At 36.5% G+C, this 17,020-nt stretch overlaps 1 protein-coding gene across 1 annotated transcript; it reads left to right on the forward strand.

Annotated features, from left to right (window-relative positions):
* Positions 1-16,789, forward strand: LOC143631060 (protein ESMERALDA 1-like). Its single transcript, XM_077099917.1, has 11 exons — positions 1-430; positions 1,857-1,923; positions 2,000-2,067; positions 2,148-2,175; positions 2,976-3,051; positions 3,663-3,860; positions 3,939-4,143; positions 14,571-14,738; positions 15,193-15,360; positions 15,447-15,637; positions 16,424-16,789. Exons 1-11 carry the CDS (start codon positions 74-76, stop codon positions 16,572-16,574), a joined length of 1,677 nt encoding a protein of 558 aa, XP_076956032.1. The 5' UTR covers positions 1-73; the 3' UTR covers positions 16,575-16,789.
* The last annotated feature ends 231 nt before the right edge of the window (positions 16,790-17,020 follow it).

Genomic DNA, 17,020 nt, shown 5'->3' on the forward strand with positions numbered 1-17,020 from the left:
TGTTGTTCACACACACACACTCTGTATCTATATCTATATCTATATCTATATCTAATAATCATGTAACCAAATAATGCCCGCCAAAATCAGACTCCCAAACAATAACAACAACCACAGCCCATCACCACCTGCATCACCACGCTTACGTCACACTCGCACCTCATCCAAACCCTTAATAACCCACCGTTCATTCGCCTGGATCTTATTCTCTCTTCTCGTTCGAAGGCAACGCGTGTTACTGCTAGTCCCGTTAATCTACTTCTCTTGCATGTTGTTGTATTATTATAATAATAATAATACCAACTCTTCTCATCATCAATTTGACGGTGGGATTAAACGCTCCATGGCCATTGGATCCGTATACCGGGGCCCCGAGCTGTACGCGAAGCTCCGGATGGATATGGAGGATGATCGTTCCATTGCTGATGCGGTTAGTCGTTCGTTTCACCTAATTTTGTTTGTTTTAATTCGGGTCGGTTAATTAAAGCTTGACCTCGGCTCGTGATAATTTATTTAAAAGATTATTCAAGCTCGGGTTTGAACTCGTTTTATAAATTAGTGAATAAAAATGCAAAATTTGCCCTAATTTTGATTATTTCAATTTGCAAAGTAATCAAGGCTCGAGCTTGGCTAGGTTATAGTTATATTTCTAATGCTTGAGCTCGGCTTGTGGTAATTGTTTAAAAACTATTGTTTAGGCTCACGGCCGGGTCGACATCGATATGTGAAGCTCGGGTTTTTAACTCATTTTTAGAAATTAGTGAATAAAAATGCAAAATTTGCCTAATTTTGATTATTTCAATTTGGATTTGATTTGCAAAGTAATCAAGGCTCGAGCTTGGCTCGGTTATAGTTACTAACGCTTGAGCTCCGCTTGTAATAATTGTTTAAAAAGATTGTTTAGGCTCACGGCCAGCTCGAGCTCGATATGTGAAGCTTGGGTTTGAACTCGTTTTAAAAGTTGGTGAATAAGAATGCAAAATTTGGCCTAATTTTGATTATTTCAATTTGGATCTGATTGCCGAGTAAACAAGGCTCGAGCTTGGCTAGGTTAAAGCTCTATCTCTAACGCTTGAGCTCGACTCGTGATAATTGTATAAAAAGATTGTTTAGGCTCATGGCTGGCTTGACCTCGTATATGTGAAGCTCGGGTTTTGAACTCGTTTTAAAAAATGTGTGATTTACAAAGTTTGTCCTAATCTAATTTTGAGCTAATAATATTATTTATTTCAATTTGGATTTGATTTGCAATGTTTGTTTGCCGGGTAAACAAGGCTCGAGCTTGGCTCCGTTATAGCTCTGTCTCTAAAGCCTGAGCTTGTGTCATGAACGTTTTTTTAGAAGATTGTTTAGGCTAACTCGCGGCCGGGTCGAGCTCGAGTTTGAACTCGTTTTAAAAAATTAGTGATTTGCAAAGTTTTGATTATTTCAATTTGGATTTGATTTGCCGAGTATCAAGGCTCGAGCTTGGGTCGTTTAAAGCTTGAGCTCGACTCGTGATAATTTTTTAGAAAGATTGTTTAGGCTCACGGCCAGCTCGAGCTCGGTATTTGAAGCTCGTGTTCGATTTGCAAAGTTTGCACTAAAGTATTCTTGAACCCTCTTTTTTAATTTTGATGATTCAGTTTTTTATTTAGTTTGAAATGTTTCCACTTAATTTTGATTTGATTAGCAAAGTTTTTTTTTAACTAATTTTGATAATTTTAAATTTAAATATAATTTTGCAAAGTTTGCATTTTGACCTTGTTTGAAATTTTACAGTTTTTGATTTGATTTGATTTGAACAAGAACTTTACTTATTTATTATTATTTTTATATATTGATTGATGTTGATTTTTGAAATTGAATTAAAGTAGATATCAACAGTATGGAAACGAGCTAAAGGCGCAGATTGGAAACCTTGTATAAACAAATCTTCAATAGGTATGTTAAAACTCTCAAAGTTTGAATCTTTAATATTATGTGAGTTCATTTCCATAATCCATCAATTTTGTTGCAGGTTTACCCGAGTCAACCGGGTACATTTATGTTGAAGCAAATGGTGGTTTAAATCAGCAGAAAACATCGGTAAATCGAATGTTACATTTGATGTTTTGTATTTCTTGTTTCAAGATAATAACTACTTATTATAAATATAATCTTTATAGATATGCAATGCAGTTGCTGAAGAAGCGTGTATCGACTTACTTGTATACGATCAACGTTCCTCGGGTACGAGTGTGCTATATCACCGATGGTTTTCCGAGATACGAGTTCTTCCACCTACAAAACGAACAGTACCGTGAGCTTACCCCTCAGAAAGGGACAGAGGGGTCCTCTTTGGGGTAACCCTCCGGTGTGAGAATCAGATATTGTAGGAGAGGATAATTAGGATGTGAAAATGAGTAAAGGACTTAGAATTTATTTTCTTGCCTGCCTCCAACTGTGGAGGCGGCCTAGTATTTATAGTGCTAGGGTTTCCAATGATTTGGCTCAGACCCAATTAGGGCCTTTTTAGCCTCCCCCTATTGCTTCGCGCCACGTGTATTTAGGACACCTGGTGCTCTTTCATTGATTATTCTCTGACCAAGGTATTTCACCTGACCCATGTGCCATCACGTGGTAGCACATGGGCTTTGCTGAGTTGTCCACCTTTCATTGGCAGCTGTCAACCTCAGCACATTCTTTATTCCTTAAAAGATACCTTCTGGAAGGTTGTCTGATGAGCACAATCACGGTTGTCCTTATCCTGATTTGGATTAGATTATTGTCTCATTTATGCGCCTATCCTGGGGATGCGCGGGGTCTTCTCTTATTCTCACACTGAGTGTGCGCGCTGTGTGCATATGCGATATGCGCCACGCACTGGTGTTTCGTGCGCTTGCGCATAGGTTTCGGCTTTGTGTCTTCGTGACATCTTGATTTCAAGCTTCTTATCCGTACTTTATGGGTTGACCCGCCCCGCTCGATGTTGGGGCGGGTGCATACCCCTTCAGTTGCAGTGGCGGGATATCTTAACGCGACACTAGTGATTCCTAATTTCCATTTTCATAGCATCTGGAGAGATCCTAGGTTTGTGAACATTAGATTCAACTCGTTTAAAAGAATGGGTTGTGTTCGGTTGACCTGTTTAACCCGTTTTGTCAACAGGTTGACCCGCCAACGTGTTTAGTTAAGCAGGTCAACCCACCAACCAGATTAACAAGTTTACAACTTGTTTGACATGTTTAGATAAATGAGTTAAACGGGTCGTGTTTAGGTTACCCAATTTTCATTTATTTACAACTCACCTATCTGATTAACAAGTTTACATCTTAATTATTACCCGTCAACCCGTTGACATGTTTTCATAAATGGGTTAAACGGTTCGTGTTTAGTTTACACAATATTATGTTTTTTGCAACCCGCCAACCTGATAAACAAGTTTACAACTTGATTAGAATCCGTCAAAACGTTAGACACGTTTAGATAAATGGGTTAAACGGGCGTGTTCAAGTTACATATATTAAGTGTGTGCGGGTTAGGATTGATAATTTTTTACACGAATTAAAATACGAATCGTGTTCTGGTTGATTAAGTCAACCAACCAACCCGCCAACCCGTCGCGATTGACACCTTAGATTCAGTTGTTAAAATCGAAAAGTCAACCATTAGTCATTTGACCACACTCTTTGCTTTTGCAGCAAATTTAGTGACATATATGATGAAGAGTTTTTCGTTAAAACGTTAGAAAATGATGTACGGGTGGTCAACACAATACCAGGATATTTAATGGAACGGTTTGACCACAACATGTCGAATGTATTCAACTTCAGAATAAAAGCCTGGGCGCCTATTCATTACTATAAAGATACCGTTCTCCCAAAGCTACTAGAAGAAAAGTGAGTTTAACGTTTTTATAATCATTTTATAAATTTGATGTGTTTTATACTTTTATATATAATTAAATTTAATTTCAGGGTCATAAGGATCTCACCTTTCGCAAACCGATTATCGTTTGATGCACCCCCTTTGGTTCAGCGGCTTCGTTGTTTGGCTAATTACAAAGCGTTGCGGTTTTCAAATCCTATATATACAATGGGTGCAATATTAGTTTCAAGAATGAAAGAAAGAAGTGTGAATAATGGTGGAAAGTATATTTCGGTGCATTTAAGGTTTGAAGAGGTTTGTTTTTTCTTGTTTGTTGAAATGTTAATTTGATTTTACTAAGGCTGAGGGGTGCGGAGCGCGAGAAAGGGCGCAAGTGGCGAGGCGGTCGCGCCCCGGGGCGCGAGCACCACACCACCGAGGCGCGAGAGGGGCGCGAGCGCGGAAAAAGAGGCAGGCGCGGGTGGGCTAGCGGCTGAGAATGGCGTGAAGGTTTGTTGGTTTGCGTGAATATAGCCGTTTGGGCTCGTTTTTTATTAAAAAAAAAAATTTTTTTTCATACAAATAACTCTATATATTCACCTATATCCAACACAAACCCACAACAATATAACATACAATCTTTTCTCTCTATTAACCTATATCAAACCCAAACCAACACCAATATCACATACCAATATCACATACCACACCCAAAACCCAAAATCACCCCATCTTCCAAACCTTTTTTTAAAAACATGGCTGGAAATTGGTACCCAAACCTAGAATCAGATTACAGTTACGACGATTTATGGTCGGCACCGGACCAAGCGATGTTTTATTCGGGGTCGCAACAACCATCCGGCTTTCAACCATCCAACATACAACCGTCTCCTAACTTTGTAGTTCCGGAGACACAAGAACCAGAAGGTGAAGCTGCGGGACAAAGAAGACGCGTCCACCGGAAAAAACAAATTGCAACGGACGGGTCGGGTTCGGCTTCGACCGGAAGGTCGAAACGGAAAATCACTCCGTGGTCATCGGATGAGAAGGAAGCCCTGTGTCGGGCTTGGATAGTCACTTCTGAGGATCGGCGTTGCGGTAATTGTTTTAACGTTTTTAAAAATGATTTTTAATAAAAAAGTTAAATAAAAAAGTTAAATGACTTACAAATTTATTTATGCATTTTGCAGCGGACTACCAAAAGAGCAAGGTCTTTTGGACAAAGGTTAGGGAGACGTTCTTGTTTTTTTAATAATACGTTTTTTTAATACATTTATAAAAAAATAAAAAAATAAACCGCTCGCGCCCCCTCTCGCGCCCCTCCACACCATGGCCCGGGGCGCTATCACCACTACCAACACCCATCTTATCAAGTTTCTCTCTCTGCCACACGTCACAATATTATTGGCTGGCGCCCCCACTCACGCCCCCTCTCGCGCCCCCCACACCCCTCAGCCTAAGGCTGAGGGGTGCGGAGCGCGAGAAAGGGCGCAAGTGGCGAGGCGGTCGCGCCCCGGGGCGCGAGCACCACACCACCGAGGCGCGAGAGGGGCGCGAGCGCGGAAAAAGAGGCAGGCGCGGGTGGGCTAGCGGCTGAGAATGGCGTGAAGGTTTGTTGGTTTGCGTGAATATAGCCGTTTGGGCTCGTTTTTTATTAAAAAAAAAATTTTTTTTTCATACAAATAACTCTATATATTCACCTATATCCAACACAAACCCACAACAATATAACATACAATCTTTTCTCTCTATTAACCTATATCAAACCCAAACCAACACCAATATCACATACCAATATCACATACCACACCCAAAACCCAAAATCACCCCATCTTCCAAACCTTTTTTTAAAAACATGGCTGGAAATTGGTACCCAAACCTAGAATCAGATTACAGTTACGACGATTTATGGTCGGCACCGGACCAAGCGATGTTTTATTCGGGGTCGCAACAACCATCCGGCTTTCAACCATCCAACATACAACCGTCTCCTAACTTTGTAGTTCCGGAGACACAAGAACCAGAAGGTGAAGCTGCGGGACAAAGAAGACGCGTCCACCGGAAAAAACAAATTGCAACGGACGGGTCGGGTTCGGCTTCGACCGGAAGGTCGAAACGGAAAATCACTCCGTGGTCATCGGATGAGAAGGAAGCCCTGTGTCGGGCTTGGATAGTCACTTCTGAGGATCGGCGTTGCGGTAATTGTTTTAACGTTTTTAAAAATGATTTTTAATAAAAAAGTTAAATAAAAAAGTTAAATGACTTACAAATTTATTTATGCATTTTGCAGCGGACTACCAAAAGAGCAAGGTCTTTTGGACAAAGGTTAGGGAGACGTTCTTGTTTTTTTAATAATACGTTTTTTTAATACATTTATAAAAAAATAAAAAAATAAACCGCTCGCGCCCCCTCTCGCGCCCCTCCACACCATGGCCCGGGGCGCTATCACCACTACCAACACCCATCTTATCAAGTTTCTCTCTCTGCCACACGTCACAATATTATTGGCTGGCGCCCCCACTCACGCCCCCTCTCGCAAGAAGTTTTTCCTTCGGGAAAAACAGTTATGAAATAAAAATATCCTTTAAATCTTACTCCTTTATCTTCTTCATAACAAATTTGCACTCCTGGTAAATACTTCTCAAAAGAAAAACCTAAAGTTTGTCCTCAAGAAAAAAAGAAATGTAGATGTTGGATATGCTCTGAAGAAGGGCATTATGCTAACGAATGTCCTAATAGACAAAAATTCCCAGAGAAAGCGAAGCTTATCTCTATAGCAAAAACTGATGGATATTTTCCATCTGAAGATATTTTTGAAGAATATAGGCATGTATATTCATTAAAAATAATTAGTGATTCATCTTCTGAAGACTTCTCTTCCGAAGAATCAGAATGAATAAAAATTTAATCATCAATTGGAAAGAAGACATTGTACACTTTTGTATTGATCTTCAAAAGGAAAAAGAGTTAGTATATTCAAACATAACTAACCCTAACTCAATTTATATCAAAGGAAAAATTTTCCTAAAAGGATATAAAATAATAACACTACACTGTTATATAGACACTGGGGCAAGTCTATGTCTAGCAAGCAAGTATGTTATACCCGATGAATTATGGGAAAATACTCCCAGAAGCATTGACGTAACAATTGCTAATCAAGAAACAATTAAGTTGGATAAAGTCTGTAGAAATCTGATTGTCTATTTCTCAGGAGAACCTTTTATTATTCCAACAATATATCAACAGGAATCAGGTATTGATATACTCTTAGGAAACAATTTCTGTCAGTTATATGGACCATTTACCCAATGGCTTGATAGAATATCTTTTCATCTAAATCAGGAAATGATTTTGATTAAAAAAATAACAAAAGCTTTTCAATTAGGAAAGCCCGGATTTTTTGAATCTATGAAAAAAGATTCAAAAATAAAACAAATACCAGGTACTAATATAACTCAGGAAGTTATAAAACCTGAAGAAAAATATTTTCTAGAAATAAGAAAGTACCAAAAAATTGAAGAAATACTTGAAAAGGTATGCTCAGAAAATCCTATAGATCCAGAAAAATCCAAAAAATGGATGAAGGCGTCAATAGAGTTAATTGATCCAAAAACTATAATTAGGGTAAAACCTATGAAATATAGTCCCCAGGATAGGGAAGAATTTAAAAAACAAATTAAAGAACTATTAGATCTTAAATTAATAGTCCCAAGTAAATCTCCTCACATGTCTCCAGCATTCTTAGTTGAAAATGAGGCAGAAAAAAGAAGAGGAAAAAAGCGTATGGTTGTAAATTATAAAGCAATCAATGCAGCTACTAAAGGTGATAGCCATAACCTCCCATGTATGCAGGAGTTACTAACCCTCTTAAGAGGCAAAACCATTTTTTCAAGTTTCGATTGCAAAAGTGGTTTCTGGCAGGTACTATTAGACGATGAATCTCAGTTATTAACTGCATTCACATGCCCAGACGGACATTATCAATGGAAGGTAGTTCCTTTTGGCTTAAAACAAGCTCCCAGCATATTTCAAAGACATATGCAAAACGCTTTAAGAGGATTAGAAGAGTATTGCACCGTCTACGTTGACGATATAATAGTTTTCTCAAACTCAGAAGAAAAGCATTATTTTCATGTTTTTTCAGTTCTAAAAACAATTGAAAAATATGGGATAATTTTATCTAGAAAGAAAGCTAATCTTTTTAAAACAAAGATAAATTTCTTAGGCTTAGAAATTGACCAAGGGACTCATTGTCCTCAAAAACACATTTTAGAAAATTTGCATAAATTTCCTAATATCTTAGAAGACAAGAAGCATCTTCAAAGATTTTTGGGTGTTTTAACTTATGCGGAAAGTTATATCCCAAAGCTTGCAGAGCTTAGAAAACCGTTACAGGTAAAATTAAAGAAAGATTATGTATGGGAATGGAAACAATCCGATACTGATTACATAAAAAAGATAAAGAAAAAATTAACAGATTTTCCAAAACTTTATCTTCCAAAAGAAAAAGATTTTCTTATTATTGAAACAGATGCCTCAAATGATTTTTGGGGAGGAGTTCTAAAGGCTAAAACAGCCGAAAAGGAAGAGATATGCAGATACACTTCCGGAAGCTTTAAACCAGCTGAACGAAATTATCACAGTAATGAAAAAGAATTACTGGCAGTAAAAAATACTATCTCAAAATTTTCCATTTATCTTACTCCTGTAAAATTTCTAGTCAGGACAGATAACAAAAATTTTACTTATTTCCTTAAAACAAAAATTTCTGGAGATAATAAACAAGGACGCCTCGTCAGATGGCAGATGTGGTTCTCAAGATATGCTTTTGATATTGAGCACCTTGAGGGGCCAAAAAATGTCTTGGCTGATTGCCTTACACGTGATTTTCAAAATAATTGAAATCACTATTCACCCGGCTATAAATAAGAACCACACAGGTTTATATTTATCATCTCAAAATTCAATATTTCTTTTGATAAATAAAGAGGGTTCTGGTTTAGAAAATAAACTTTTCAAGAAAAGTTTTTTTTTTTATCCTCTCATGGATGAATTAAAGGCATTACGCCTTAAAGAAAAATTATTGATTATTGAGCTAAAGGCCATTCAAGAAAAAATAGCTTTATATGACGAAAGTCTAAAAGCAACAACTGTTAATTCAGAACAGGAATCCGAAAGGATACAATCTGAATCTATTCCCTTACAAACGGCTAAGGGTAAAGAACACTCAAGTCCGTTAATTCCTGTTGCTTTGGAAAAAAGCAAAAATAAGGTAAATGAGGAACCACAATCTTCATCTAGTCCAGCAGCAAACGGCTCTGGTAAAGACACAACAAATCCGTTGATGGCTGACAGTTTGCCAAAAACTGAAAAGGTCTCTCTTAGACCAAGTTATTCAGAAATAGCTAACAAACCAGAAAAAGATACTTCTAGATTTTATGTTATTTCTGACGGTGATCACAGAGGCATTTATGAAGACTGGTCTCTAGTCTCCAAATATACCTCGGGAAATCCACACCCGTTTAAAAAATACAAAACTCTATATCAAGCCCAACAAGAAGCTACACGTTTTTCTGCAGAGTTCGGCAAAAAAGAGATACCGTTAAAGTTTATTGACAGAAGGAGTGAAGAAAGCAATTAAAAACTTTCGAAAGAAAATCGCAGCAGCAAAGGATGCAAATATCTTTGTCAAATGCACATCCACTCTCCCTGATTGGTATCAAGGAAGTACTTTTCCCGCCTACCATCACCTAGAAATTGGTCTAGCCAAAACAAGAACTGTCAATCCTTCAAAAATTATGAATGATGATGAAGACATTGAAAACTGGAGTTCAATCAGAACAGAAAGATTCATTAGGATCTTTCATAATCTTGATAAAATCAAGAGAGGAAGCTTTAATAAAGTAAATTATTGCAGCAGTAATTGCATTATTACAAGCTATAGTGCAACGCCTCTTCCACAAACCGAATGGACAGCTATCAATAATTTTACACAACAAATTATTGAGAACAATGTGGAAGTCAGTCCCACCACTAAAGAAAAACTTTGCCAAAAGTTAAAAGAAATTATTGATGACCACCAGTGCACATGGTGCAAAGCAAAAAGCTGCTCTTCCACTGAAGAAGGAATCTACTTTTCAGAAGAAGACACCAGAGAACTGGACCCAACACATGGGTATATAGACTAAAAACGTCATCAATGACGATAGAGGAAGGCCATTTTGGTCATTTGTAAAAATCTGCTTCTCCTATATAAAGAAGTATGATTTAGGTTTAAGGGCATCGACACTCGCCCCTTTTCTTTTACTTGTAATTTTCTTAAAGCATGTGTGAGTAAAATCTCCTTAGAGGAGAAACGATGTAGATATCAAGAAGTTTTTCCTTCGGGAAAAACAGTTATGAAATAAAAATATCCTTTAAATCTTACTCCTTTATCTTCTTCATAACAAATTTGCACTCTGTAAAACCTGGAATCCTATGTAGCCGCCAAGGGAAGTACCGTTTAGCCAGGAGGGCGTTAGGGAAATCATGGTGTTGTTGGATTGGTCACTTACAGAAGTTCAGAATTTACAAGAACAAGATAGACTGATTACAGATTGTAAGGTATAAATTTATTTCTACTGTTATTATACTTCAAATGATTCTATATATGTTTCTCCTTATCTTTAAAAATAAATCTTTCCTTAATCAAAATAAATCTTTCATAGCATTCCGCAATAATGGTATCAGAGCCTCGTTGCTCTTTTTTAAAAAATAAGAGATAGAAATTCTTTAAAACTCTTTAAAAATGGAAAACAAAAATTTGTTTGCAAAAGATTCTGAGGAATCGGAACAACAAACAACTGAAATAATAAATTTCAGTGAAAATGAAAAAGGTTTTTCATCAGATTACATGATTAATTCTGATCAATTATCAAAAATTAACAAGCTTAAATTTAAGCTTAACTCTAAACAAGTTTTTAACCAACCTAATAATTTACAAAGTCTTGTTTCAAGAGCTTTTACTAGAAAAAATAAAATCTTTTATTGTTTCAACACTGAAGAAATCTCAGTGGATATAAGAGATACATCTGGAGAAGTGTATTTACCACTTCTAACAAAGGGAGAAATTGCAAAAAGACTTTTGCAAATAAAACCAGAATTAAGAAAGTCCCTCTCTATGGTACATATTGGCGCTGTAAAAATTCTCCTAAAAGCGCAATTTAGAGATGGAATTAACTTTCCAATAAAAATGGCTCTAGTTGATAATAGAATTATCAATAGACAAGATGCTCTCCTAGGAGCTATACAAGGAAATTTAGCATATGGTAAATTTATGTTTACTGTTTATCCTAAATTTGCCTTACATCGAGATTCAAAAGATTTCGATAAAACTTTAAGTTTCATACATCAATGTGAAAGAACCGACCTGATGGAACCAGGAAATAAAGTATTTACGATTAATTATTTAATCTCATATGCTTTAACAAATAGTACCCATTCAATTGAGTATAAAGAAAAAGAAAATATAGCTATAGAAGATATATTTTCAGAAATCGGAACCGTAGAAGGAAGTAAGTTCTCAGAACCTTCACAGTTACGAGAAAACTGGGCAATCGATATTGCTCGAAATAAACAAATACTTGTGTCCAAACCAAGGCATAGTTATGCTGGAACCTCTTCGCAATTAAGAGAAGCTGGTAACAGTGAACTCCAATTAATGAGGTCTATGTCTGAAAGGATAGATAAGTACGGAGAAATTTTAAAAGAAGTTGTTGGGATATAATGTCCTCAAAACTAATTTCAAATGTTATTGCTGCTTTAGAAGAAGAAATTGTTCATAAAGAAGCAGAAATAATCATATATTCAGCAAGAATAAATGAGCAAAAAACAAACTTTATATTAAGTTATGATAAAAGAACTCTTAATATAAAAATCCTAGAAAAGAAAATCATTACTGCAAAGAATGAAATCAAAAGTCTCAAAAAGAGGATGACAATAATATCTTCCATATGAGTTCGCTCGTAAAAATAGAAGAATTAATTAAAGAATTAATTAATAAAATCTTTTATTGTTTCAACACTGAAGAAATCTCAGTGGATATAAGAGATACATCTGGAGAAGTGTATTTACCACTTCTAACAAAGGGAGAAATTGCAAAAAGACTTTTGCAAATAAAACCAGAATTAAGAAAGTCCCTCTCTATGGTACATATTGGCGCTGTAAAAATTCTCCTAAAAGCGCAATTTAGAGATGGAATTAACTTTCCAATAAAAATGGCTCTAGTTGATAATAGAATTATCAATAGACAAGATGCTCTCCTAGGAGCTATACAAGGAAATTTAGCATATGGTAAATTTATGTTTACTGTTTATCCTAAATTTGCCTTACATCGAGATTCAAAAGATTTCGATAAAACTTTAAGTTTCATACATCAATGTGAAAGAACCGACCTGATGGAACCAGGAAATAAAGTATTTACGATTAATTATTTAATCTCATATGCTTTAACAAATAGTACCCATTCAATTGAGTATAAAGAAAAAGAAAATATAGCTATAGAAGATATATTTTCAGAAATCGGAACCGTAGAAGGAAGTAAGTTCTCAGAACCTTCACAGTTACGAGAAAACTGGGCAATCGATATTGCTCGAAATAAACAAATACTTGTGTCCAAACCAAGGCATAGTTATGCTGGAACCTCTTCGCAATTAAGAGAAGCTGGTAACAGTGAACTCCAATTAATGAGGTCTATGTCTGAAAGGATAGATAAGTACGGAGAAATTTTAAAAGAAGTTGTTGGGATATAATGTCCTCAAAACTAATTTCAAATGTTATTGCTGCTTTAGAAGAAGAAATTGTTCATAAAGAAGCAGAAATAATCATATATTCAGCAAGAATAAATGAGCAAAAAACAAACTTTATATTAAGTTATGATAAAAGAACTCTTAATATAAAAATCCTAGAAAAGAAAATCATTACTGCAAAGAATGAAATCAAAAGTCTCAAAAAGAGGATGACAATAATATCTTCCATATGAGTTCGCTCGTAAAAATAGAAGAATTAATTAAAGAATTAATTAATAAAATAGACAACATGGCTACTAAAGAAAATTTAGAAGTTATTGCTGCCAAAATTATCAAGGATGTCTTAGACAAAATTGATGATCACGAAAAAACACAGCCTTCAACATCTGAAAGGCAAAAAGAAAAAATTTCTGAAAAACCACAGAAATATTCCTTTCCTAACTTCAACGTGGGAAATCCATCATTAGGAAGGCTGTGTTTTTTCTAATACATTTATAAAAAAATAAAAAAATAAACCGCTCGCGCCCCCTCTCGCGCCCCTCCACACCATGGCCCGGGGCGCTATCACCACTACCAACACCCATCTTATCAAGTTTCTCTCTCTGCCACACGTCACAATATTATTGGCTGGCGCCCCCACTCACGCCCCCTCTCGCGCCCCCCACACCCCTCAGCCTAAGGCTGAGGGGTGCGGAGCGCGAGAAAGGGCGCAAGTGGCGAGGCGGTCGCGCCCCGGGGCGCGAGCACCACACCACCGAGGCGCGAGAGGGGCGCGAGCGCGGAAAAAGAGGCAGGCGCGGGTGGGCTAGCGGCTGAGAATGGCGTGAAGGTTTGTTGGTTTGCGTGAATATAGCCGTTTGGGCTCGTTTTTTATTAAAAAAAAAAAATTTTTTTTCATACAAATAACTCTATATATTCACCTATATCCAACACAAACCCACAACAATATAACATACAATCTTTTCTCTCTATTAACCTATATCAAACCCAAACCAACACCAATATCACATACCAATATCACATACCACACCCAAAACCCAAAATCACCCCATCTTCCAAACCTTTTTTTAAAAACATGGCTGGAAATTGGTACCCAAACCTAGAATCAGATTACAGTTACGACGATTTATGGTCGGCACCGGACCAAGCGATGTTTTATTCGGGGTCGCAACAACCATCCGGCTTTCAACCATCCAACATACAACCGTCTCCTAACTTTGTAGTTCCGGAGACACAAGAACCAGAAGGTGAAGCTGCGGGACAAAGAAGACGCGTCCACCGGAAAAAACAAATTGCAACGGACGGGTCGGGTTCGGCTTCGACCGGAAGGTCGAAACGGAAAATCACTCCGTGGTCATCGGATGAGAAGGAAGCCCTGTGTCGGGCTTGGATAGTCACTTCTGAGGATCGGCGTTGCGGTAATTGTTTTAACGTTTTTAAAAATGATTTTTAATAAAAAAGTTAAATAAAAAAGTTAAATGACTTACAAATTTATTTATGCATTTTGCAGCGGACTACCAAAAGAGCAAGGTCTTTTGGACAAAGGTTAGGGAGACGTTCTTGTTTTTTTAATAATACGTTTTTTTAATACATTTATAAAAAAATAAAAAAATAAACCGCTCGCGCCCCCTCTCGCGCCCCTCCACACCATGGCCCGGGGCGCTATCACCACTACCAACACCCATCTTATCAAGTTTCTCTCTCTGCCACACGTCACAATATTATTGGCTGGCGCCCCCACTCACGCCCCCTCTCGCGCCCCCCACACCCCTCAGCCTAAGCGTATTTGGATTCACGTGCTAAAAGCCTAAAACTGATAATCTGATTATTTAGGGGCCTAAAATGCAGTTTCTTCTTATGATTATTTACGGGTCAAATTCAAAAGCTTTTATAACTAATTATTTGATTTTTGTTATTTAATCTCACGTAATCGAATACAAAACATGCATTCAGGACATGATTGCTTTCTCTTGCTGTGTATATGACGGTGGACGAAGAGAACTTGAAGATATGATTGCTGCACGAGAACGGGGTTGGAAAGGTAAATTTACAAAACCTGGTAGAATCCTTCAGCCCGGAGTCAACAGGGTCAATGGCAAGTGTCCATTAACACCTTTAGAGGTAATAAAATTTTTAAAATTTATTATAAAATAATTTCAAAACAATCAATCAATCAATCAATCATGCCCAGTAAAATTTCACCGACAGCAAAGCTATAAGTAGGGTCTGGGGAGGGTGGGATGTAGGCACACCGTACCTCTATCCAAAGGAATAAAGAGGTGGCTTCCAGAGAGACCCTCGGCTCTAAGTACATGTGTATGAAGCAAAATAAAGGAAATCAAAGTTTAACAGTTATATAGAAACTACTACTAATTATAATAATATTAATAATAAGATCACAGTTTAACAGCTATATAAAAGCTAATAATAATTATAATAATAACAATAATATATGTAAGGGAAATACCATTATGGTATGTGACCTAAATAAGTTAAGTCTAAGCCCTAAGGTATTCAATTCTCTCTAAAAATCCTTAACTTTAATTCTACTTTATAATTATTTGGATTAATATAGGTTGGTTTGATTCTTAGAGGAATGGGATTCGATAGAAGTACGTCTATATATCTTGCATCTGGACAAATATATAATTGTGAGAGATATATGGCTCCTCTGTTACAAATGTTTCCGCTTTTACAAACCAAGGAAATGTTAGCATCCGATGAGGAACTTGCGCCATTTAAGGTTTGTAACTTTGTGTCATAATTAACATATTAATTATTATTTGTATCATAATTAACATATTAATTACTTGTAAAAAAAATTTCTAGAATTATTCTTCGAGGATGGCTGCTATAGACTACACGGTGTGTCTTCATAGTGAAGTGTTTGTGACAACTCAGGGTGGAAATTTCCCACATTTTCTGCTTGGTCATAGAAGATATTTGTTTAATGGACACGCAAAGACGATAAGACCCGATAAACGCAAGTTAGCTTTGTATTTTGACAATCCTAATATCGCGTATGTTATTTATTAGAGTTAGTTAATTAGACATATGGTCCCTGTGGCAAGGTCCGATCACGGTGTTGGTCCCAACTTTTCAGAAATTACACCTTGTTCATTCAGACGCAACGCATTTGGTTTTTAACACTAGCTGATGATTTTAGTAAAATTACTAAAATACCCTAACTATTATAAAAATGAAACTTTGTAGAATTTAATAATTAGGGTATTTGTAATTATAAAAAATCAATCTCTAGTAGTGCTAAGGACCAAGTGTGTTGTCTGAGTGAACAACGTTTGTTTGTTAACACTAGTAGACGACCTGACGTTAATTTATGTAAATTACTAAATTACCTTAAAACTATAAAATGAAAGTTTACAGAACTGTAATCTGGCATTACTATCAATCAATCAATCAATCATACCCAGTAAAATCCCACCGACAGCAAAGCTATAAGTAGGGTCTGGGGAGGGTGGGATGTAGGCACACCGTACCTCTATCCAAAGGAATAAAGAGGTGGCTTCCAGAGAGACCCTCGGCTCTAAGTACATGTGTATGAAGCAAAATAAAGGAAATCAAAGTTTAACAGTTATATAAAAACTACTACTAATTATAATAATATTAATAATAAGATCACAGTTTAACAGCTATATAATCTGGCATTACTAGAAGTGAAAAATTATCCATGTAATTAACTCTACTTGTTACTCAAATGTGTTCTTTGAGTGCGTTAGCTTGAGCTCGGCCTGTTTAATTAATTGTAAGCGGATTGTCTAATTTTGTTTAAATTTTTGAATTTTCAGTTGGAGAACGTTTAAAAGGCACATGCTTGGCATGCGGGCTCATAGCGATTCAAAGGGAATTGAATTAAAAAGACCAAACGATTCTATATATTCATTCCCATGTCCAAATTGCATGTGTCATACAAATAAAACAGAGGACTCAAAAACATGATGGTTCTCAAGTTAACCTCTTTTGTTGATAGAAATTTATTTGGTCTTTTCCTCACATTATTTGCATTTCAGATTTATTTATTTATTTATTTTATAAGTTTTAACACTGTCATCTTCATGCAGCTCTTGTATCTAACAAGCTGCAATGTAACTGGTTTTAACATTATTTTCATTGGTAGTTTGTACATTAGTTTTTAATTTGATGACTAGTGAGATAATAGGAACATGTATTTGTAAAACAGAAATTTGATTATATTTCACATTTTAGTTTGTAATTGACCATCATTTAGATTAAGCACTTCAATCAGCATCGAAGATTAAAACGTAGGACGACTTCATGTTTGTAAACGAAGACTTGCGTGTTTGTGAGGTAGTGGTTGGGGAATTCAGCGAATGTTTGCAACACCGTTGTTCCAACAATTGATATCAGAGCCTTCGGATAACACA

The sequence above is a fragment of the Bidens hawaiensis genome, unplaced genomic scaffold, assembly GCF_021521415.1.
Source record: "Bidens hawaiensis isolate Kalapana, Puna unplaced genomic scaffold, B.hawaiensis_p1.1 tig00005935_1, whole genome shotgun sequence".
NCBI lineage: Eukaryota > Viridiplantae > Streptophyta > Magnoliopsida > Asterales > Asteraceae > Bidens > Bidens hawaiensis.